The 24,437-nt window shown below is 43.3% G+C and overlaps 1 protein-coding gene across 1 annotated transcript in view; it reads left to right on the forward strand.

Annotated features, from left to right (window-relative positions):
* Window positions 1–24,437, forward strand: part of LOC120058434 (anosmin-1-like) — a 75,776-nt gene that overhangs the window by 25,660 nt on the left and 25,679 nt on the right. Inside the window, exon 3 of the mRNA XM_039007087.1 lies at window positions 24,361–24,423. Within this exon, the coding sequence (XP_038863015.1) occupies window positions 24,361–24,423 (63 nt within the window). The remainder of the gene's footprint in view (window positions 1–24,360; window positions 24,424–24,437) is intronic.

Consider the following 24,437-nt stretch of genomic DNA (forward strand, 5'->3'; position numbering starts at 1 on the left):
TTGAAAACCTTGGATGGATAATGGTATTCACAAAGTTTTATAACCACTTCTCTTTCAAGGCCGTTTAGAGTTGGCATGTAATGTAATATTTAATTGTGTCAAAGAACAAATGTATGTTGACTTGTCATGCATTCCTGCTGCTCATAATTGTTATTACCCTGTTAATTATATTGGTGCATGAGCTATAAAACATTTCTGGGGAATATTTAATTGCTATATGCTTTGACAGCTTATGACTAGGGTTGCAATATTCCGGTAACTTTCAATAAATTCCCTGGTTTTACAGAAATCCAACCGGGATTTCTGAAAAACCAGGGACTTTATTGAAAGTTATATTCCCCAGAATATTTTTCTTTGGTGATTGACACCAAATGGCGGATGTCAAGTGGTTGATAAATGAGTTTTAGAAACAAATCTGAGATAATAACCAAGGGCCTTGTGAAAGGAGTTGATGAACCCTAGGAAGAGGGGAATGGAAACCAGACTGTTTTCTCCACTAGTCTGTTATATGACAGACATATAGAAAGAGGCAGACATATAGAAAGAGGCATGTCTGTGTTCTTTACGCTGTGCTGTGAACCTATGAGTGGGCGTATGGTGACATGAGTCATGTAATCCATGGTAAACATCATAACCAACACAAACCAATGAGAAAGCCTTTTGAAGTATACGTCGTCTTGAGTCAAACCAGAGCTTAAATTGTGTGTGTGAAGGATGTCACGTTGCTTGCTTAGCGAGTACCGTTTCCTCCTGATCTGGCTCACACCGAGGCTTCGAACCCAGGACCTCTGCGTTGCTAGCACACGTGACCGTCTTCCCGACGGTGGCATGCGTAAAGCTAGATAAAAGTAGGGAGGTGCATTTTTCCCTCTCAAGGGAAAGATACATGGGCTACGATACAGGAACGATACGTTTTACTTTGCATGTATATGTCTAAATTGGGGTACGCTTACCCCCTGGGGTACGCACTGCCGTCGGGGGTACGCCAAATAAAAATGTGATCCACATTTAAAAAAATATATAATTATCTTCACATTTTCAAACAGTCCATTTATATTTTCCAACGAGGTTATATATTTGGGAGTTTTTTTTTCTCTCGCCTGAGTAGCCTCGTTTCATTGCCAAAAATAAAATTAAAACATCTAGTATTCAGCGAAATAACAACACAATGTCAAATACAGGTAGCCTAGTCAAATAATTAACATCCAATCACATTAACCGTTACTCTCTCGCGAGAATTCCACTAACGGTCCGTATGTAGCCAAACGTAGCTGCTGCTCATTCCGTTTACTTGAAAATTGATAAATGGTTAAAAAAATAAGGTCCGCATCCATAGAGACACATACCAGCTCTACTTGTAGTACTGCTACTACCAGCAGTGCTGCACCTTTTTGACAACACAAGTTCTGCTTCCACGAGCACATCCAATGCTAGCATTAGTAACTCTACATTTGTTGTTAGCCCAGCTATTATGGACACTGACAGTTGTGAATCTAATGCATCCGAAGAGCTACTGCCCCCTTACCCGGGAAAGCACCGAACAACAGATGGGGACGTTAGACCAATGAAGAGGTGCAAATATGATGAGAACTACATTTGATTTGGGGTTTACATATTGGGAGTAGTGCCTTTCCCCAGCCAGAGTGTGTTTATATGTGCAAAAGTACTATCTCACAACTCAATGAAACCTTCACTCTTGCACAGACATTTCGGAAAAAAACAAGCCATGGGAGTTTTTTGAGTGAGAATTAAGATGACTTTCAAAGAGTAAGATATGTATAAAAGCAACAGATACCATTTAATTAGAAGGAGCTAAAAACGTCTTATATGGTGAGCTACCGAGTGGCTTGGACAGGTGTAACAGTATAACTTTAGACCGTCCCCTCGCCCCGACCTGGGCGCGAACCAGGGATCCTCTGCACACATCAACAACTGACACCCACGAAGCGTCGTTACCATCGCTCCACAAAAGCCGCGGCCCTTGCAGAGCAAGGGGAACCACTACTTCTAGGTCTCAGAGCAAGTGACGTCACCGATTTGAAAGGCTATTAGCGTGCACCACCGCTAACTATCTAGCCATTTCACATCCGTTACACAGGCAAGCCCCATACTATTGTGGAGGACTTAATTATTCCTGCTGCCGCGGATATGACTGGGACAATGCTCGAGGAAAAGGCCCAAAAAACTATACAGAAAATGTCTTCATCAAACAACACTGTTTCAAGGAGCATCAGTGACACGGCAGGAGATGTTTTGAAACAATTACTGCTTCGCATACAAGCCAGTGAATTCTATGTGTTACAACTAGATGAGTCAACAGACGTGGCGGGCCTGGCACAGCTCCTGGTATATGTCCGTTACATTTATGAGGGGCCAATTAAGGAAGACATCTCTTCTGGAAACCAGGACAACAGGAGAGGCTATTTCTAAAGTACTGTACAGCTTTGTGACATCAAATGGACTTTGGTGGTCAAGATGTATTGCTATCTGTACTGATGGTGCAAAAGCCATGACAGGGAGACATAGTGGAGTGGTAATACGCATGCATGCAGTTGCTCCCGAAGCCACTTGGGTACACTGCAGCATCCACCAAGAGGCTCTTGCTTGCAGGGGAATGCCTGACAGCTTGAAAGATGTTTTGGACACTACAGTGAAAATGGTTAACTTTGTTAAAGCAAGGCCCCTGAACTCTCATATTTTTTGCACTATGCAATGATATGGGCAGCAACCATGTAATGCATTTACAACATATTGAAGTGCGCTGGTTTTCAAGGGGCAAGTATTGACACTTTAAAAAAAAAAAATGTTTTATTGAGAGACGAGCTTAAAGTTTTTGTTACTGACCATAATTTTCACTTGTCTGACCGCTTGCACGATGATGAGTTTCTCACACGACTGGCCTATCTGCGTGATGTTTTTTCTCGCCTTAATGATCTGAGTCTGGGACAAAATTGAGGCTATGATTAAGAAGTTAGAACTCTTCTCTGCCTGCATTGACAAGGACACCACACACGTCTTTTCATCATTGTATGATTTTTTGTGTGCAAATGAACTCACGCTTACGGACAATGTCAAATGTGATATAGCGAAGCACCTTAGTGAGTTGGGTGCGCAATTACGCAGGTACTTTCCCAAAACGGATGACACGAACAACTCAATTCGTTATCCCTTTCATGCCCTGCCTCCAGTCCACTTACGGATATCTGAACAAGAGAGCCTCATTGAAATTGCAACAAGCGGTTCTGTGAAAATGTAATTTAATCAGAAGCCACTGCCAGATTTTTGGATTGGGCTGCGCTTAGAGTATCCTGCCTTGGCAAATCGCACTGTTAAGAAAATAATGCCCTTTGCAACCACTTACGTATGTGAGAGTAGATTCTCGGCCCTCACCAGCATGAACACTAAATACAGGCACCGATTGTATATGGAAATGTATTTAAGACTGAGACACTCTCCAATACAAATAAACATTGCAGAGTTATATGCATCCTTTCAAGCACACCATTTTCATTAACCTGTGCTGAGTTATTCACAATTGTTGATGAACAAATAAAGTTTTGTATGTAAGATGGTTAAATAAAGAGCATAATTATTGATTATTACCAAGACAGTCGTGAAGAGGCCTCGACAAAACCTTTCCCCTCTCAGGAGACTGAAAATATTTGGCATGGGTCCCCAGATCCTCAAATAGTTCTACAGCTGCACCATCGAGAGCTTCCTGACCGGTTGCATCACCACGTGGCAACTGCTCGGCATCTGACCGTAAGGCGCTACGGAGGCTCTCTACAGAGATTAACATTTACACCCCCCCCCCCCCCACTCCATTACATTTTTCGCTGTTGCTACGCATTTTCTATTATCTATGCATAGTCACTTTACCCATACCTACATGTACAAATTACCTCAACTAACCTGTACCCCCACACATTGTACCGGTACCCCCTGTATATATCCTCGTTATTGTTATTTTATTGTTACTTTTTTACAATTTTTTTATTACGTTTATTTAGTAAATATTTTCTTAACCAACAATGCAGTTCAAGAAAGAGTTAACCTGTCTCGCCCCCCCGTTCCGCTAGCGGAACTCCTCCCACATTCCACTGAAAAGGCAGAGCGCGAAATTCAAAAAATATTTTTTTAGAAATATTTAACTTTCACACATTAACAAGTCCAATACAGCTAATGAAAGATACACATCTTGTGAATCCAGCCAACATGTCCGATTTTTTAAAATGTTTTACAGGGAAAACACAATATATATTTATGTTAGCTCACCAACAAATAGAAAAAAGCACAGACATTTTTCACAGCATAGGTAGCAAAATCAAAATCAACCAAACTAACCTAGAACAAACCAAAGAAACCAAGAAACAACTTAATCAGATGACAGTCTTATAACATGTTATACAATAAATCTATGTTTTGTTCGAAAAATGTGCATATTTGAGCTATAAATCAGTTTTACATTACTGCTACCATCATAGCTACAGTCAGAAATAGCACGGGAGTAGCCAGAGTAAATACAGACACCAACGTCAACTACCTAATTACACATCATAAAACATTTCAGAAAAATATATGGTGGATAGCAAATGAAAGACAAAGATCTTGTGAATATAGCCAATATTTCCGATTTTTAAAATGTTTTACAGCGAGAACACCACGTATATTTATGTTAGCTCACCACCAAATACAAAAGACAGACAGACATTTTTCACAGCACCGGTAGCATGCAGGTAGCATGCACAAAGCCAACCTAACTAACCTAGAACCAACCTAACTAACCTAGAAACAACTCCCTCAGATGACAGTCCTATAACATGTTACACAATAAATCTATGTTTTGTTCAAAAAATGTGCATATTTGAGCTATAAATCAGTTTTACATTACTGCTACCATCATAGCTACAGTCAGAAATAGCACGGGAGTAGCCAGAGTAAATACAGACACCAACGTCAACTACCTAATTACTCATCATAAAACATTTCAGAGAAATATATGGTGGATAGCAAATGAAAGACAAAGATCTTGTGAATACAGCCAATATTTCCGATTTTTGAAGTGTTTTACAGCGAAAACACAATATATCGTTATATTAGCTTACTACAATAGCTATCACACAACAGCATTGATTCAAGGCAAACGGTAGCGATAGCACAGTTCGACAGATATATGAAATAGCATCCCAAATTGGGTCCTTATCTTTGTTGATCTTCCATCAGAATGTTGTACAAGGGGTCCTTTGTTCAGAACCGTCTTTGTTTGGATCCAGAACGAACTATTTCCCTCTTGAATTAGCAAGCACACTGGCCGTGCGGCGCTAACCTCTCCTTCTTGAACAAATTCCTCCAACGCATCACGTCTAAAGTCCCGAATAAATTTCAATAATATAATTAAACTATATTGAAAAAACATACTTTAGGATGATATTGTGACATGTATCAAATAAAATCGAAGCCGGAGATCATATTCACCTATAACGACGGTTTTCCAGGAGGCGATTCCAGGTCCAACTTCGCGCCTTCCAAAAAAAAATAATGGCGGACCTCTCACTCCAAGAGGTTGTATTCAATCCCAGAACGAGATAATCAAGTCATTTCTGCTCTCACTTCCGCATGACACCCAGGGGAAGGTGTATGACGTGTTTCTACAGTCATAAGTGACATGCCCTTTTATAGACAAGCTCTTGAAGAGAGACCTCGCTTTTGGAAATCTCACTTCCGGATAGGAAATGGGCTGTAAAAAGAGTTCTGTTTCACTTAGAGAAATAATTAGAACGGTTTTAGAAACTAGAGAGTGTTTTCTATCCAATATTAATAATAATATGCATATTGTACGAGCAAGAATTGAGTACGAGGCCGTTTAAATTGGATACGATTTTCCCCAAAAGTGAAAACAGCACCCCCTGTCCTTAAGAAGTTTAAGGGATTGTTAGTAAGCATTTCATTGTAACCTGTGACAAACAAGATTTAAATTGAATGCCAGGCACACCGGTTTGGGTTTATCACGCTCAACAGTTTCCAGTGTATATCAAGAATGGTCCACCACCCAAAGGACATCCAGAAAACTTAACACAACTGTGAGAAGCGTTGGAATCAACATGGGCCAGCATCCCTGTGAAATGCTTTCGACACCTTGTAGAGTCCATACCTCGATGAATTAAGGCTGTTGTGAGGGCAAAAGGGGGTGAAACTCAATATTAGGAAGGTGTTCCTAATGTTTGTACACTCACTGTACATGATTGTTCATAGCAAAACTATTGCTGATGGTGAACTTGAACAATTTACATAAAATCGACAATGACCTACCAAATTAACGTTGGTTGTCACTCAACTAATAAAGCCTAATATTGCTCCAGCCATTTTACAAACATTTGAATGCTGAAGGTGACTGGGGGCCTACCTTTCGTTAGTCAGTGCATGAAGCAGCGACCAGTGTGACTAACACGCATATGTCCGGACGTGGCCATTCCACTCCGTTGTGGACGTCCCCATTTGAAATGCATGACATCTGGCGCAACGTAATGGAGTGCTTATGGATAATGTGAACGAGGCTTAAGTTTCACACATCCCCATGTGCTACACGTGCATGGATGCGTGTGTGTCCGTTTGTTTGTGCGTGTGTGCTGGGGGGGTGTAGAATCAAGTTTCAAGTTAGAGCACTTCAGTTAATCGGCCTCCTTCTCCTCCAACCTTGACATACCTAATCCACTCACACACTCTAGTGTGGCAGCGTGCCTTGACTGAATTTCCAAACACACCTGTGTTGGTTTACTGCACACACAGAGAGACAACTTGAGAGCCTAATGCACACCCACACCTCATGTTACTCACAGTCCACTGAAGGAACGTCGACGGTTTACTGAACTCAAGGTACACTGAACTTTATAGTGTAATAGCTCACGATAGTCACTCCACCCAGATTTATTGTCAACATTTTTACAATCCTATGAAAGTTAATGGCAAATCAAAGACCTATTGGAAAGCCTTTAGAGCATACGATTTTCTACTTATTCACGACCCAACACTCGATGAAATATGTTTAAACTGTTCTGATGTGTTGACCTCATGCTTGTTTTGATACTCCCTGTGTGCATCAGCCGAAAGGCAACTCCTCACCAGATGTACAAATTCATTAATTTAAAATATGTAATGAAATTCACTTTTTAAAATGTTTTCTAGGACAGGGTTGAAATAAAACGCTTGACTTGAATATGGATTTGGATGGAAATCAAGCTGACTTTTTGAAATCTCTATGCAGTTTGAAGTGGGCCCTCTGCCATGAATAAGAATGAGGGGGAACATAGGAAAGACGGGAGAAACATCAAGAGTAATGGTGCTCATAGCAGCTCTTCTGAGACGGCGGGAGGGAGGGAGAGGACGGGGATAAAGAGCGAGAACTTTAACCAGGTAGCTCCTGTGTGAGTCGATAAATATGAGCTGGGCTCTAAGCAAGCGAATGGCGCAGGAGTAATTGAGTCTGGGGATGTGTGTGAAAAGTGCCAGGGCAGCAGATAAGGGTCATAACTTATCTGCGATAGGAGGTGAGATTTACAGTGTGTGATCAACAACAGAGATCCCTCCATATAGCCCTCTCCCAGAGGAGTTTTGTCCCTACTGCTGCAACCTCCCTGGGACTCCAGACACGCCTCGTAAATATCTCCCCCACCACCAACTCACCTCGCTAAGCTGACATTGAACTTCAGGGCCACGATCGATAGTTTCTACTGGCTCCAACCATCTTTTGCTTTATAGGGGGGAACGTATACGATGGATTGGGGAGGCCTGTTGTGTATTAATAGGGCCTAGGTGACATTATAGTCAACTTCATAGTTGAAAGAATGAATGGAAAGTTATCATATTGGTTATCCACGTGTAGAAATACACTGCTCAAAAAAATAAAGGGAACACTTAAACACAATGTAACTCCAAGTCAATCACACTTCTGTGAAATCAAACTGTCCACTTAGGAAGCAACACTGATTGACAATACATTTCACATGCTGTTGTGCAAATGGAATAGACAAAAGGTGGAAATTATAGGCAATTAGCAAGACACCCCCAAAAAAGGAGTGATTCTGCAGGTGGTGACCACAGACCACTTCTCAGTTCCTATGCTTCCTGGCTGATGTTTTGGTCACTTTTGAATGCTGGCGGTGCTCTCACTCTAGTGGTAGCATGAGACGGAGTCTAGAACCCACACAAGTGGCTCAGGTAGTGCAGTTCATCCAGGATGGCACATCAATGCGAGCTGTGGCAAAAAGGTTTGCTGTGTCTGTCAGCGTAGTGTCCAGAGCATGGAGGCGCTACCAGGAGAACGTTCTGCTGCCTGCAACATCCTCCAGCATGACCGGTTTGGCGATGGGTCAGTCATGGTGTGGGGTGGCATTTCTTTGTGGGGCCGCACAGCCCTCCATGTGCTCGCCAGAGGTAGCCTGACTGCCATTAGGTACCGAGATGAGATCCTCAGACCCCTTGTGAGACCATATGCTGACACAGGCACATTTGTGGCCTGCTGGAGGTCATTTTGCAGGGCTCTGGCAGTGCACCTCCTTGCACAAAGGCGGAGGTAGCGGTCCTGCTGCTGGGTTGTTGCCCTCCTACGGCCTCCTCCACGTCTCCTGATGTACTGGCCTGTCTCCTGGTAGCGCCTCCATGCTCTGGACACTACGCTGACAGACACAGCAAACCTTTTTGCCACAGCTCGCATTGATGTGCCATCCTGGATGAACTGCACTACCTGAGCCACTTGTGTGGGTTGTAGACTCCGTCTCATGCTACCACTAGAGTGAGAGCACCGCCAGCATTCAAAAGTGACCAAAACATCAGCCAGGAAGCATAGGAACTGAGAAGTGGTCTGTGGTCACCACCTGCAGAATCACTCCTTTTTTGGGGGTGTCTTGCTAATTGCCTATAATTTCCACCTTTTGTCTATTCCATTTGCACAACAGCATGTGAAATGTATTGTCAATCAGTGTTGCTTCCTAAGTGGACAGTTTGATTTCACAGAAGTGTGATTGACTTGGAGTTACATTGTGTTGTTTAAGTGTTCCCTATATTTTTTTGAGCAGTGTATTATGTTTATTTTTATGGATCACAGTACGTTTATGAAATGAAGGAATTAATCATATAGCTTGTCGTCGGAAAGCCACACACATCTCTCCTAAACCCGCCCATGATTGTACAAATATGCTCAGACGGTATGGGAAAACGTCTCCTATGTAATACGTTAGTATGAATGATGTTCCTGCCTTTTATTATGTCTACAGTGTGTGTTGTGTAGCCTGCGGCAATCTCGACTGGTAGCGTTTTACGCTTCATTAACTGAAGCATAACACTTTCTGTGACATTTTATGCAAGACATTTTTCAGAGTTTGTTGTTCCAGCTGTCCCCGTTGGGAAGTGAGCCTTTTTTTACGATGGACTAAGATAACCAGCATGCGCCCAGCCGCCCGGGGAAGTAGAAGTTCTAGGATTCACACACACACACACACACACATAGCTAAGCAGTATTCCCCACCCCCCTACTCTGTAACAAAGTGAGGACGGGGCTGTGGCATTGGCAGCCATTCAGTCCCTGACTCTCACATCGGCCCCACAGAAAGCCTTTTAGGGCTCACCAGTGCAACAACTGCTGTGTTTTACTACAGTGTGAAATTGGGAGTGATGGGCCATGACTGGCTCTACTTCGCCATGCAGAATGTACTGTACCACTCACTGTTCTGGCAGGATGATAAGGACACAAAGGGAGAGTCGGGATCACAAACACTTTTGTTCATACATTGCTCTAGCCAAGAAATCTGGTGGAACTCAAGCCTCTACCGATAGTCAATGTGCTCGTTCACATCTGGGAGTGAAAACAGTTCAATTCACCATATTGTTTGTGTAGAAACTTGCATATAAATATGTTAACGCATCATAGAACAATCTCATGTTGCGTTGTTATTCCAAAAGATGTTAGCCTGGATGCCAGTCTTAGAGTTGAAGCTGATGCCTAAGACTGGCATCCAGGTTAACCAGACAGATGCAACATGACCAGCACAATTAGCCACCTTCCCTTCCATGTTGTCTTTTGATTGATGAGTCACCTTTTGTAATTATACAGAGCGTCTCCTATTTGCTTTGGCAAGACATCTGTCATGGCTCACGCTCCCTCTCCTACTAAAATGTCAGTTCTGTGGGTGTGACTGTCGAGAAACGCCGACAGATTGTCAGTTACCTGGGAGAGCTCTCACAGTGAGGAACTCAAATACTTATTATTTTATGACATATCCACTCCCTCAGAGAAAGAGATTGTCAGACAGGTAAAATCCTTAGCAATGCACTTCCTTTCTTAGTTTTTTTTTTATTGTATGAAAACATATTTTTGTACAAAATTATTGTGAGACGAATGTCGAAAGTGATAAGCTACATGCACTACCATACAAAGTCGGATCTATGTTGTAATCTTTTGCGCATGGAATGCCATCTGAATTCCACTTGTCTTGACACGCAAGCATTTCAAACGCAAGTTTCAATCCATTTTCACTTCACATATAAACTCAGCAAAAAAGAAACGTCCCTTTTTCAGGACCCTGTCTTTTCAAAGATAATTCGGAAAAATCCAAATAACTTCACAGATCTTCATTGTAAAGGGTTTAAACACTGCGTCCCATGCTTGTTCAATGAACCATAATGAATGAATGAATGAACATGCACCTGTGGATCGGTCGTTAAGACACTAACAGCTTACAGACGGTAGGCAATTAAGGTCACAGTTATGAAAACTTAGGACACTAAAGATGCCTTTCTACTCATTCTGAAAAACACCAAAAGATGCCCAGGGTCCCTGCTCATCTGTGTGAATGTGCCTTAGGCATGCTGCAAGGAGGCATGAGGACTGCAGATGTGGCCAGGGCAATAAATTGCAATGTCCGTACTGTGAGACGCCTAAGACAGTGATACAGGGAGACAGGACAGACAGCTGATTGTTCTCGCAGTGGCAGTCCACGTGTAACAACACCTGCACAGGATCGGTACATCTGAACATCACACCTGCGGGACTGGTACAGGATGGCAACAACAACTGCCCGAGTTACACCAGGAATGCACAATCCCTCCATCAGTGCTCAGTCTGTCCGCAATAGGCTGAGAGGCTGGACGGAGGGCTTGTAGGCCTGTTGTAAGGCAGGTTCTCACCAGACATCACCGGCAACAACGTCGCCTATGGGCACAAACTCACCGTTGCTGGACCAGACCGGTCTTGCAAAAAGTGTGCAGTTTTGTCTCACCAGGAGTGATGGTCGGATTTGCGTTTATCCACGAAGGAATGAGCGTTACACTGAGGCCTGTACTCTGGAGCGGGATCGATTTGGAGGTGGAGGGTCCGTCATGGTCTGGGGCGGTGTGTCACAGCATCATCGGACTGAATTTGTTGTCATTGCAGGCAATCTCAACGCTGTGCGTTTCAGGGAAGACATCCTCCTCCCTCATGTGGTACCCTTCCTGCAGGCTCATCCTGACATGACCCTCCAGCATGACAATGCCACCAGCCATACTGCTTGTGATTTCCTGCAAGACAGGAATGTCAGTGTTCTGCCATGGCCAGTGAAGAGCCCGGATCTCAATCCCATTGAGCACGTCTGGGACCTGTTGGATCAGAGGGTGAGTGCTAGGGCCATTCCCCACAGAAATGTCTGGGAACTTGCAGGTACCTTTGTGGAAGAGTAACATCTCACAGCAAGAACTGGCAAATCTGGTCCAGTCCATGAGATGCACTGCAGTACTTAATGCAGTTGGAGGCCACACCAGATACTGACTGTTACTTTTGATTTTGACCCCCCCCTTTGTTCAGGGACACATTATTCCATATCTGTTACTGACATGTCTGCTGAACTTGTTTGGTGTATGTCTGTTGAATCTTGTTGTGTAAACATTTGTATGACCATATGTTAAGTTTGCTGAAAATAAACCCAGTTGACAGTGAGAGGACATTTCTTTTTTTGCTGAGTTTATATCCAATTGTGATGAACCATACAGGGACCTGAGCCTTTCTTCAACCAATGGAATGCATTTATTCCCATGCACACATGATCTTTTAATGGGAAAATTGGCTTGATCCCACGGCTTACGTGTGTATGTTAAGTGATTTGTAGAGGGGATTTTAGGGCTTTGGCATGTGCTTTGTCTGCTGGCTGAGGTTCCTTTAGGCTAGATAGGCTGGTCGTTAGTGCTACTTCTACCCAGGAAGCCTACTATACTTTACTGCAACTGGAAATGAGTTAGGCTTAAATTAGCACATTTAACTTATCATTTGTGAGGACATATGCGGTTTTGAAAGACACTTCAGTAGGAGAAAGAGGAGGAAGGGAAGCGCTACTAAGGTACACTATAGTATATTTTGGTAGATAGAAGGTGCTCTTTGGTAAAAGGTGTAAATTGGTCATCAAAAAGAAAGGAGGACCAAGGCACTCTTCATATAATAAATTAAAATGCCTTTATTAGTATGGCATGTTCAATAGAAACAAAGTTGTTTAAAAACCGACGCGTTTCGGCTGCATGGCCTTCGTCAGGGAGTACAGAAAAAGGAGAATACAATGTCCTCTTTTGAAAGGCTTTTCCAATTAGCCCTAATTAGAAGAGGGAGTGGTTACCAAATTGGACACACCTAGTAAGCAATAATATACACATGAAAAGGTGAAATACTGTAGCTATGTTATCATGAGCATACAACTCCAAGTTAGAAGCATCAGAACACCCAGAGAGGCAGTTCCAACCCTAACCATGACTGGGAGAAGTGTCCAGAACAAGAAAGCAATATATTCCACAGTACACTAGAACATGAACAACAGTCCAAACATAGCTGAGGGCAATTGAGCAAAATGTCCACTAGATGACAGCAAATGGACCCATCACGACCCTACAGGAAGGGTGAGAAATCCATATCTTCATTTAAACCAGGGTACTTAGTGGCCTGTAGTTTTGTAAATCCAAAAACTTTCCCTTTGGTTTAACTGTTTAAGACGGTCCCCTTTTCTAATAGAGGCCGGAACATGATCAATACCCATAGCTTGTAGGGAGGCAGGGTTGCCATGGTGTAAGGACTTGTAGTGCCTTGCCATGGGGTAGTCTTCATTGCCTACCCGTATGGCATACTTGTGTTCCGCCAAGCGATCTTGAAGGCGTCTCTTTGTCCGTCCAATGTAGAACACCTTGCACTGTGGACATTCTAATCTATAGATGACATGAGTGGTTTTGCAGTTAATAAAATGCTTGAGGTAATACTCCATTTTAGAAGCTGTGTCAACAAAATACTTTTTCTGTGCAATATTACTGCAATGGTTGCACTGGTTACATTTAAAAGAGCCCTTGGGTTTGTGGTCAAGCCAAGTTTTTTGAGAGTCACCCGGAAGATAACTGTGGACTAATTTGTCATTTAGGGTAGGACATCTCTTAAAGCTTATGACTGGTGGTTCAGGAAAGACTTGGCGTAGTAGCGTATCACTTTGGATGATTCCCCAATTATTTTTAATGATTCTTTTAATGTTCTCTGCTTCAGTGCTGTATTTTGTAACAAAATACACTCTCTCTGATGTATCACGAGGCACTCCTCTTCGTAACAAGTTCTCTCTGTCAAGTAATCCAGCCCTTATACCTGCATCTTTCAGGACCTGAACGCTGTAGCCCCGATCCAAAAAGCGATTCTCCAATTCAGCAGATTTGACACTGTAGTCTGTTTCCTGATCGCAAATTCTGCGGACTCTTTGGAATTGGCCATATGGAATATTCTCTTTTAGCCTTTTGGGGTGAAAGCTGTCTGCCCTCAGAATGGTATTCCCATCTGTAGGCTTCCTAAAGATTGATGTGTTCAAACAACCTTTGTCATTTTTACTAATGTCGAGGTCCAAAAAATGAATGTTATCCTTGCTGTATTCCATAGTTAGTTTGATGTTAGGGTTAATGCTGTTAAGGTATTGGTGGAAGGAAATAAGTTCATCTTCTGAGCCGGACCAAAACAGGCAAACATCATCAATATAGCGTCCCCACCATATAATCCGGTCAAAGAAATGGTTATTAGAAGGATCCAAAATGAAGTCATTTACCCAAGTACAAACCAGCGTAGGAAGGGCTGTAGCAAGCTCCCATGGCACATCCTTTAACCTGTTTAAAAATACGGTCCTGGAAGATAAAGATGTTATGATTAAGAGTCCATTCAGTCAGTGATACAATGAATTCTGTAGGAGGCATCTCAGTTTCAGGCCGGGTACTCAAGAAATGGTGCATCGCTGCCAAACCTTGTTGATGCTCAATGGTGGTGTATAGAGACTCCACATCCATGGTGACTAAAAAGGAAGCTGTACCTATATTCTTCAATTCCTTAATTTTGTTCAACACATCTGTGGTATCTTGAAGATAGGCTGGAAGTGACATCAGGAAAGGCTTAATAAAGTAATCAATGTACTTAGAGATGGGTTCTGTCAGACTTTCATTACCACTAATGACTGGTCTGCCTGGGGGGTTTGCAAGATTTTTGTGGATTTTTGGAAGAAGGTAAAAAGAAGCCATACGTGGACTGCCATTGAAAAGAAATTTGAACTCATTGTCTGAAATGTAACCATTTTCCTTAGCTTCTGTGAGGATCCCTTTCAATTCAGTTTTTAGGTCCTCTGTAGGGTTGAAGGTAAGAGATTGGTAGAATTCGTCATTGTCTAATTGACGGTAGGCTTCTGTCACATATTTGTCTTTACACCACACTACTGTAGCACCGCCTTTGTCTGCTTTTTTAATTACAATCCGTTCATTTTTGGACAATGATTCAACTGCATCCCTCTCTGTCTTAGAAAGATTACGTCGTGTTTTGTTGGAATCAATTTTACCCTTAAACAGATTCTCCACATCAAAATTAACTTTCTTGGCAAATGTATTTAGTGTGGCATTCTGGATTAAGGGACAAAAAGTGGACTTGGGCTTAAAAGGTGTTTTAGAGGGAACAGAAACTGCCTGACCTGAGACACTGGCGTCTGTAGTTGGAGAGATGTTTTGCTTGTACCAGGCCTTCAGATGTAGATTCCTGTAGAAACGAAATAGGTCAATCTTTGTATTAAATTCATTAGTTGAATATGTGGGGGCAAAGGACAGTCCTTTAGACAAGACCCTTATGCAATCATCAGAAAGGGGTTCTCCAGAAATGTTGATCACAGCCTTGTTCTGGTCCTGCTCCGTGTGATTGGATAGTCTTGATTTCTTCCTCCCCCTCCGTGTTGGCCTCTTCCGCGTCCTCTCCCTCTCTTGTTGAGGAACCTGCGTGACTCCTCTTCCTGATCTAAAAAATCTTGGGAGGAGCTGGCCTCTGAGCGTCTGGGGTGATCCTCATCGTCACTGCTTGTAAAGTTGAAAGAAACAGATCTAGGCTTCCTTCTCTGCAGATGTGATTCTGAATTCTTGCGTGTTGGTCTTCTCCAGGCAAAGACCTTGCCATCTCTATAATCTACTTCATCTCTTCTAAATTTTCTTAGCTTATCTTGCTTCAATGTCAGAGTGAATGTGTCTACTTTCTCTTTCAAGATCTCATCACATTGTGCTTTGTTAGAAATGTCACTGTGTTCTGAAATTTTCCTTTTAACTTCTTCAATTTCTGTTTGGACTACTTGTCTGACCTTTATAGAATCTTCTATTAGAAGTAGCATTAGGTCAAAAGAACACTTGTTGAGAATAGCCTCCCATTTATCTTTAAATTCAGTTTTACCTTGTGCTCCATTAGCTGGAAACTTCATAATACGGAGTCCTCTGGGGATTAGGCCTTTCCTCCAATAATCAGACAAGGTGATAGAATTGAGGTCAAGTTTAGTATCTTTCTCCATAAGGTGTTGCAAGTCTCTGTAAGCCTTGTTTAAGTCCATTCCAGTATTCTCTGTGGCAGTCAACTCATCTAGCAATGAGGTAGTGGTAATAATCCTTAGGCCCTCTTCATGGGAATAGGAAAATCTTGTAGATTCTTGGGTAAAATCCATAGTTTGAGTTGTGAAATGTCCTCAAAAAACACAGAAAGAAATAACTGTGGAGCTGCTTCCTCTAAGCACCACCCAAGTGCTGTTTAACTAGTAGAAAGAGGAGGAAGGGAAGCGCTACTACGGTACACTATAGTATATTATGGTAGATAGAAGGTGGATAGAAGGACACTTCAGTAGGATTATGTAAACATGCATTTTATTATGAATGAGTATGTTATTGTATGTAAAACTATTGCTCTAATGCACTTGAAGTTTTCTTGAAAGTTATTTCCTGTTTTCCCCCCTGGTTTCTTTTGAGTCTCCAGGGGTTCATTCTGAACTTGTGCTCATCACATACAGTCAATACTGTACTTGGTTTTAGGGGAGGTTGAAGCAACTGAAGAAAAATGTAACTGTCTCCCGCCTCTATCCCCTTTCTCTCACTCCTCAACACTTGAGTGTCCAGACAGTGTTCCTCCAACCCCACTCAGGAGAGACCAAGCGACCAGAGTTCTGAGAGACCACAGTGTGTAATTGAGAACTGGCAGGTGAGCTGAGCGCAGGGCCCTGATTGCTCCATGTTCCTCCCAGAAGCCAGGTTTACGCACTCCATAAAAAGCAAATAAACTTTTCACTGGAAATGGTATAACGACAGATGCTGCTAATGAGCTAATTCAAAACTCATAAACACAGATTCAGCTCCCTGACTGAGATGAGTCATTTCTTACATAAACAGTGCATTTTAAGAGATTATTATACGCTCGTCTCTGCGTCAGTGAAACATGGACAAATACTGTACTTTATCCTCTGACTGACTAATATACTGTATCTAATGGTTTTTGAGACTGAAGCGAGACATCCAGAAGTCTTTGGCCACGAGTTCACCTCACGAACACTCATTAGCTCTCATTTCTCCTCTCACAGAAGGTCTCCATCTCGTTTATCAAAGATGATTCCCCCCTGCCGACCAAGATATTGGACTTTCCCATACGAGGAATGCGGTGGTGGAGTCTGACAGTTAGCTGCTGGGTTTCTGTTGGAGCTGGTGCAGAGGGTCTAAGTTGAATGGAGCTGACTAGCTCTGGCAGGTCTCTGGTCACTGTGGTTTTGGCCCGTCACTGTGGCTACACAGAAGCAGTGGTTCCTCTGTGGGAGACTCTCCTACGGGCTCTGCCAGTACCACTGGTTCTGTAGCAGCCAACTAGCAGCACCAGGAACACATCAACCTCCAGCCCCTTTATCCTACCTGAGGTTCTGAACTCATGCCCCTTTTCTGCGGTGGCATCTGATGCCTGATTCCCTTGGACATGCATGAACTTTCATGTTTTATTACATTTAGCCTTATTGAGTTTGATTTGTGGAGGGCAAGCTGTTGTATTTACAGCGATTGGAGTCTGACCGTTATTGGTGTATTTTCATTTTCAATTCCTCATCTGATATGTTGGGCTAAACAACTTGCACTGCAGTCACAACTAGGCTGCTCTTTGACCCCATGCCTGTGCCGAACATTCAGTAAATAAATTCCACGTGTTTGAAAAGGGAATCCCAATAACATTTTAACTGGGTGTGTATCATCTATTAACCATGCTATATGTGTACGACTGGTCGAGGTTCAGAGCGAGGGAAAGCATTGGTGCCAGCGCCAAACTGTATCAGGTCCAGACATGAGGTGGAAGGGGGGAAGAGGGTGGTTGAGGGGGGTTATGCTGATGCATTTTTTTTTTAAAGGAATTTGTCAAGGGCAGAAGAACCAGACAAAATATCACAGCTATTGAATGGATTTTGAGAGTCACGACAACTTTGTGCTCTTTGTTCTATTCAGAAACAAATCCCCCTTGGACCTTGGCCTGTTACCTCCTTTTGTAGAAAATTGTTGATCTCAGAAGGTATGTGGGGCATCTGCAACAAAGAGGTATGATCGCTGATTGCGGTGTGTGCCATGGAAGTGGCTGAGGGAGGTGCTTGGCAGTCTTCGGGAGAATTCAACTATTTGCACTTTGTTACAACACTGTACATTTACCAGTAATATAATATTTTAATGTTTAATGTACATTTCGGATGAGATGCATAATTGGTACTATTCCCGCTAGTTATCAAAATTCAGGAAAGAGCTATTAAATTCTACAACCACCTAAAAGGAAGTGAAGCACATTCCACCACAAAGCCCTCACCTACAGAGAGATGAACCTAGAGAAGAGTCACCTTAGCCAGCTGGTTCTGTGGCTCTGTTCACAAACAGAGCTCCAGGGCAGCAATGAAATTGGACCCAACCAAATTATGAGAAAGTAAAAAAAGATTAACTATTTGAAACTGGAAAGAATCATCCAAAAAACAGAACATATTGGAATGCTCTCTGGCCCTAAACTGAGTACAGTTGCAGAATACCTGACCACTGTGACTCAAAATTAAGAAATACTTGACTATGTACAGACTCTGAGCATAGCCATGCTATTGAGAGAGGTCGCCACAGGCAGACCTGGTGCTTAAGAGAAGACAGGATTGCGCCCACTGTCCACAAAATGAGGTGGAACTTGAGCTGCACTTCCGAACCTCCTGCCAAATGTATGATAACATTAGAGACATGTTTGCCAGCAGCAAAATATTTGGCCTGTTACCATGAGAAAAGGGCAACCAGTGGAACACAAACAACATTGTAAAATACCACCCAATATTTATCTGTTAATATGTATCTTCCCCTAATATTTGTACTACAACTAATTGCACAATGCTAAAACATTGTACATAGCTGATAATAGCTGCTTGCATTAGATGGCGCCGGAGAAGAAGGCAGACATTTTACGTGCCCCCAACCAATTGTGATTTTTTGTTTTATTTGCAACTTATTTTTTACATAATGTTGCTGATACTGTCTCTTATGACCGAAAATAACTTCTGGACATCAGGACTGCGATTACTCTCCACAGACTGGCAGAATACTTTTGTCCTTTTAACGAGTCTGACGAGGCCGACGCGAACGATATACTGCTTTCTCGGTAACAGGCCCAGATCCCCATGATTTGTGTGAAGGTGAGGTGGAGAAAAAGGGTCCGGAGGGCGGGCTGCCTTGTGAGACATCGTAGGCGATCCAATAAACCCTCACTTCCTTCCATTCTGTTAGCAAACGTGCAATCTTTGGACGATAAAATAGATGCCCTACTCGGAAGATTAAACTACCAACGGGACATTCAAAACTGTAATATCTTAAGCTCCACGGAGACGTGGCTGAACGGCGACACTGTCAACATACAGCTGGCTGGTTATACGCTGCACCGGCAGGCTAGAACAGCAGTGTCTGGTAAAACCAGGGGCGGCGGACTATGTATTTTTGTAAAAAGCAGCTGGTGCACAATATCTAAGAAAGTCTCAAACTATTGCTCCCTGAGGTAGAGTATCTCATGATAAACTGTAGACCACACTACATACCTAGAGAATATTAATCTGTATTTTTCGTAGCTGTTTACATACCACCACAGTCAGAGGCTGGCACTAAGACAGCATAGAATTTTCTGTATTCCATCATAAGCAAACAAGAAAACGCTCACCCAGAGGTGGCGCTCCTAGTAGCCGGGGACTTTAATGCAGGGAAACTGAAAACCGTTTTACCAAATTTCTATCAGCATGTTAAATGTGTGACTAGCGGGGGAAAAAACTCTGGTCCACCTTTATTCCACACACAGAGATGCATACAAAGCTCTCCCTCGCTCCCCATTTGGCAAATCTGACCATAATTCTATCCTCCTGATTCCTGCTTACAAGCAAAAATGAAAGCAGGGAGCACCAGTGACTAGATCAATAAAAAAGTAGTCAGAGGAAGCAGATGCTAAGCTACAGGACTGTTTTGCTAGCACAGACTGGAATATGTTCCGGGATTCCTCCGATGGTTTTGAGGAGTACACCACATCAGTCATTGGCTTCAGCAATAAGTGCATTGATGACTCTGTCCCCACAGTGACCGTACATACATGCCCCAACCAGAAGCAATGGATTACAGGAAACATCCGCACTGAACTAAAGGCTAGAGCTGTCGCTTTCAAGGAGCGGGACTCTAACCCGGAAGCTTATAAGAAATCCCGCTATGCCCTCCGACGGACCATCAAACAGGCAAAGCGTTAATACAGGACTAAGATCAAATCGTACTACACTGGCTCTGGCGCTCGTCGGATGTGGCAGGGCCTGCAAAACATTAGACTACAAAGGGAAGCACAGCCGAGAGCTGCCCAGTGACACGAGCCTACCAGACGAGCTAAACTACTTCTATGCTCACTTTGAGAAAAATAACACTAACATGCATGAGAGCACCAGCCGTTTTGGAAGACTGTGTGATCACGCTCTCTTACGCAGCCGATGTGCGTAAGACCTTTAAACAGGTCAACATTCACAAGGCCGCAGGGCCAGACAGATTACCAGGATGTGTACTGCGAGCATGCGCTGACCAACTGGCAAGTGTCTTCACTGACATTTTCAACCTCTCCCTGTCCAAGTCTGTAATACCAACATGTTTTAAGCAGACTACCATAGTGCCTGTGCCCAAGAACACGAAGGTAACCTGCCTAAATGACTATCGACCCGTAGCACTCACGTCTGTAGCCATGAAGTGCTTCGAAAGCTGGTAATGGCTCACATCAAAACATTATCCCAGAAACTGCCATTTGCATACCGCCCTAACATATTTACAGATGATGCAATCTCTATTGCACTCCATACTGCACATTCCCATCTGGACAAAAGGAACACCTACAATTTGAAGTCGGAAGTTTACATAGACTCAGGTCATTAAAACTCGTTTTTCAACCTCTCCACAAATGTCTTGTTAACGAACGATACTTTTGGCAAGTCGGTTAGGACATCTACTGTGTGCATAAGTCATTTTTCCAAAAATTGTTTAATAGACAGATTATTTCACTTCTACTTCACTGTATCACAATTCCAGTGGGTCAGAAGTTTACATACACTGACCAACTGGCAAGTGTCTTCTACATCTGTAGAAAATTCGCCTGTGCCTTTAAACAGCTTGGAAACTTCCAGAAAATGATGTCATGGCTTTAGAAGCTTCTGATAGGCTAATTGACATCATTTGAGTCCATTGGAGGTGTACCTGTGGATGTATTTCAAGGCCTACCTTCAAACTCAGTGCTCTTTGCTTGACATCATGGGAAAATCTAAAGAAATCGGCCAAGACCCCAGAAAAAAATTCTGGATCTCCACAAGTCTGGTTCATCCTTGGGAGGAATTTTCAAACGCCTGAAGGTACCACGTTCATCTGTAGAAACAATAGTACGCAAGTATAAACACCATGGGACCACGCAGCCGTTATACCGCTCTGGAAGGAGACGCGTTCTGTCTCCTAGAGATGAACGTACTTTGGTGCGAAAAGTGCAAATCATTCCCAGAACTACAGCAAAGGACCTTGTGAAGCTGCTGGAGAAACGGGTACAAAAGTATCTATATCCACAGTAAAACGAGTCCTATATCGACATAACCTGAAAGGCTGCTCAGCAAGGAAGAAGCCACTGCTCCAAAACCGCCATAAAAAAAGCCAGAATATGGTTTGCAACTGCACATGGGGACAAAGATTGTACTTTTTGGAGAAATGTCCTCTGGTCTGATGAAACAAAAATAGAACTGTTTGGCCATAATGACCATCGTTATGTTTGGAGGTTAAGGGAGAGGCTTGTAAGCCAAAGAACACCATCCCAAACATGAAACATGGGGGTGGCAGCATCATGTTGTGGAGGTGCTTTGCTGCAGGAGGACTGGTGCACTTCACAAAATAGATGGCATCATGAGGGAGGAATATTATGTGGATATATTGAGCAACATCTCAAGACATCAGTCAGGAAGTTGAAGCTTGGTTGCAAAGGGGTCTTCCAAATGGACAATGACCTGACTTGCAAGCAAAGTTGTGGCAAAATGGCTTAAGGACAACAAAGTCAAGGTATTGAAGTGGTCATCGCAAAGCCCTGACCCCAATCCTTTAGAAAATGTGTGGGCAGAACTGAAAAAGCGTGTGTGAGCAAGGAGGCCTACAAACCTGACTCAGTTACACAAGCTCTGTCAGGAGGAATGGGCCAAAATTCACCCAACTTACTGTGGGAAGCTTGTGGAAGGCGACCCAATTTAAACAATTTAAAGGCAATGCTACCAAATACTAATTGAGTGTATGTAAACTTCTGACCCACTGGGAATGTGATGAATGAAATAAATAATTCTCTCTACTATTATTCTGACATTTCACGTTCTTAAAATAAAGTGGTGATCCTAATGGACCTAAAACTGGGATTTTTTGCTAGGATTAAATGTCAGAAGTTGTGAAACTGAGTTTAAATGTATTTGGTAAAGGTGTATGTAAACTTCCGACTTCAACTGTATGTGAGGATGCTATTCATTGACTACAGCTCAGCGTTCAACACCATAGTGCCCTCAAAGCTCATCACTAAGCTAATGACCCTTGGACTAAACACCTCCCTCTGCAACTTGATCCTGGACTTCCTGACGGGCCACCCCCAGGTGGTAAGCGTAGGGAACAACATATCCGCCACGCTGATCCTCAACACAGGGCCCCCTCAGGGGTGCGTGCTCAGTCCCCTCCTGTACTCCCTGTTCACTCATGACTGCACGGCCAGGCACTCCTCCAACACCATCGTTAAGTTTGCCGATGACACAACAGTGGTAGGCCTGATCAACGATACAGCCTATAGGGGCCTCCCGGGTGGCGCAGTGGTCTAGGGCACTGGATCGCAGTGCTAACTGCGCCACCAGAGTCTCTGGGTTCGCGCCCAGGCTCTGTCGCAGCCGGCCGCGACCGGGAGGTCCGTGGGGCGACGCACAATTGGCATAGCGTCGTCCGGGTTAGGGAGGGTTTGGCCGGTAGGGATATCCTTGTCTCATCGCGCTCCAGCGACTCCTGTGGCGGGCCGGGCGCAGTGCGCGCCAACCAAGGGGGCCAGGTACACAGTGTTTCCTCCGACACATTGGTGCGGCTGGCTTCCGGGTTGGAGGCGCGCTGTGTTAAGAAGCAGTACGGCTGGTTGGGTTGTGCTTCGGAGGACGCATGGCTTTCGACCTTCGTTTCTCCCGAGCCCGTACGGGAGTTGTAGCGATGAGACAAGGTAGTAATTACTAGCGATTGGATACCACGAAAATTGGGGAGAAAATGGGATAAAATTTAAAATAAAAAAATTAAAATAAAAAAAACGATACAGCCTATAGGGAGGTGGTCAGACCTGGCCGTGTGGTGCCAGAATAACAACCTATCCCTCAACATGATCAAGACAAAGGAGATGATTGTGGACTACAGGAAAAGGTGGACAGAGCACGCTCCCATTCTCATCGACAGGGCTGCAGTGGAGCAGGTTGAGAGCTTCAAGTTCCTTGGTGTCCACATCACCAACAAACTAACATGGTCCAAACACACCAAGACAGTTGTGACGAGAGCACAACAAAGCCTGTTCCTCCTCAAGAGACTGAAAATATTTAGCATGGATCCTAAGATCCTCAAAAGTTTCTACAGCTGCACCATCGAGAGCATCCTGACTGATTGCATCACTGCCTGGTATGGCAACTGCTTGGCCTACGACCGCAAGGCACTACAAAGGGTTGTGTGAACGGCCCAGTACATTACTGGGGCCAAGCTTCCTGCCATCCAGGACCTCTATACCAGGCGGTGTCAGAGGCCCTAAAAATTGTCAGCCACCCTAGTCATAGACTGTTCCCTCTGCAACCGGACGACAAGCGGTACCGGAGAACCAATTCTAGGTCCAAGAGGCTTCTTAACAGCTTCTACCCCCAAGCCATAAGACTCCTGAACACCTAATCAAATGGCTACCCAGATTATTTGCATTGCTACCACTGCTACTCTGTTATCATCTATGCATAGTCACTTTAATAACTCTACCTAAATGTACGTATTACATCAACTAACCGGTGCCCCCGCTCACTGACTCTGCACCGATACCCCCCTGTTGTTATTTTACTGCTCTTTAATTACTTGTTACTTTAATTTCTTATTCTTGTCCTTATTTTTTTATTTATTATACTGCATTGTTGGTTAGGGGCTCATAAGTAAGCATTTCACTGCAAGGTCTGCACCTGTTGTATTCGGTGCATGTGACTAAAATTTGATTAATATAACACTTGAAATGTCTAATTTAAACTTTCAGTTTTACTGTTAATTTTCTAATAGTTTTTTGATTTTGTTGAATTTGTTTCTTCTCACTTTTGTTTGTTTATTTCACTTGCTTTGGCAATGTGTGTATATATACTGTATTTCCCATGCCAATAAAGCCCCTTTGAATTTAAATTGAATTGAGTGAGAGACCCTCCCTCACACACACAGTTCTTTGATGTGGCTGTCTCTTTCAAGCACTGACACCCTTCCTTCTCCCTTTCACAGTGCCTTGAGCCCTGCAAGGAATCCTGGGACCTGAAGGAAAACCAGTGCCAGGACTTATGCGAGGTACGTATGTCATC

Source organism: Salvelinus namaycush, chromosome 13, assembly GCF_016432855.1.
Source record: "Salvelinus namaycush isolate Seneca chromosome 13, SaNama_1.0, whole genome shotgun sequence".
Classification (NCBI taxonomy): domain Eukaryota; kingdom Metazoa; phylum Chordata; class Actinopteri; order Salmoniformes; family Salmonidae; genus Salvelinus; species Salvelinus namaycush.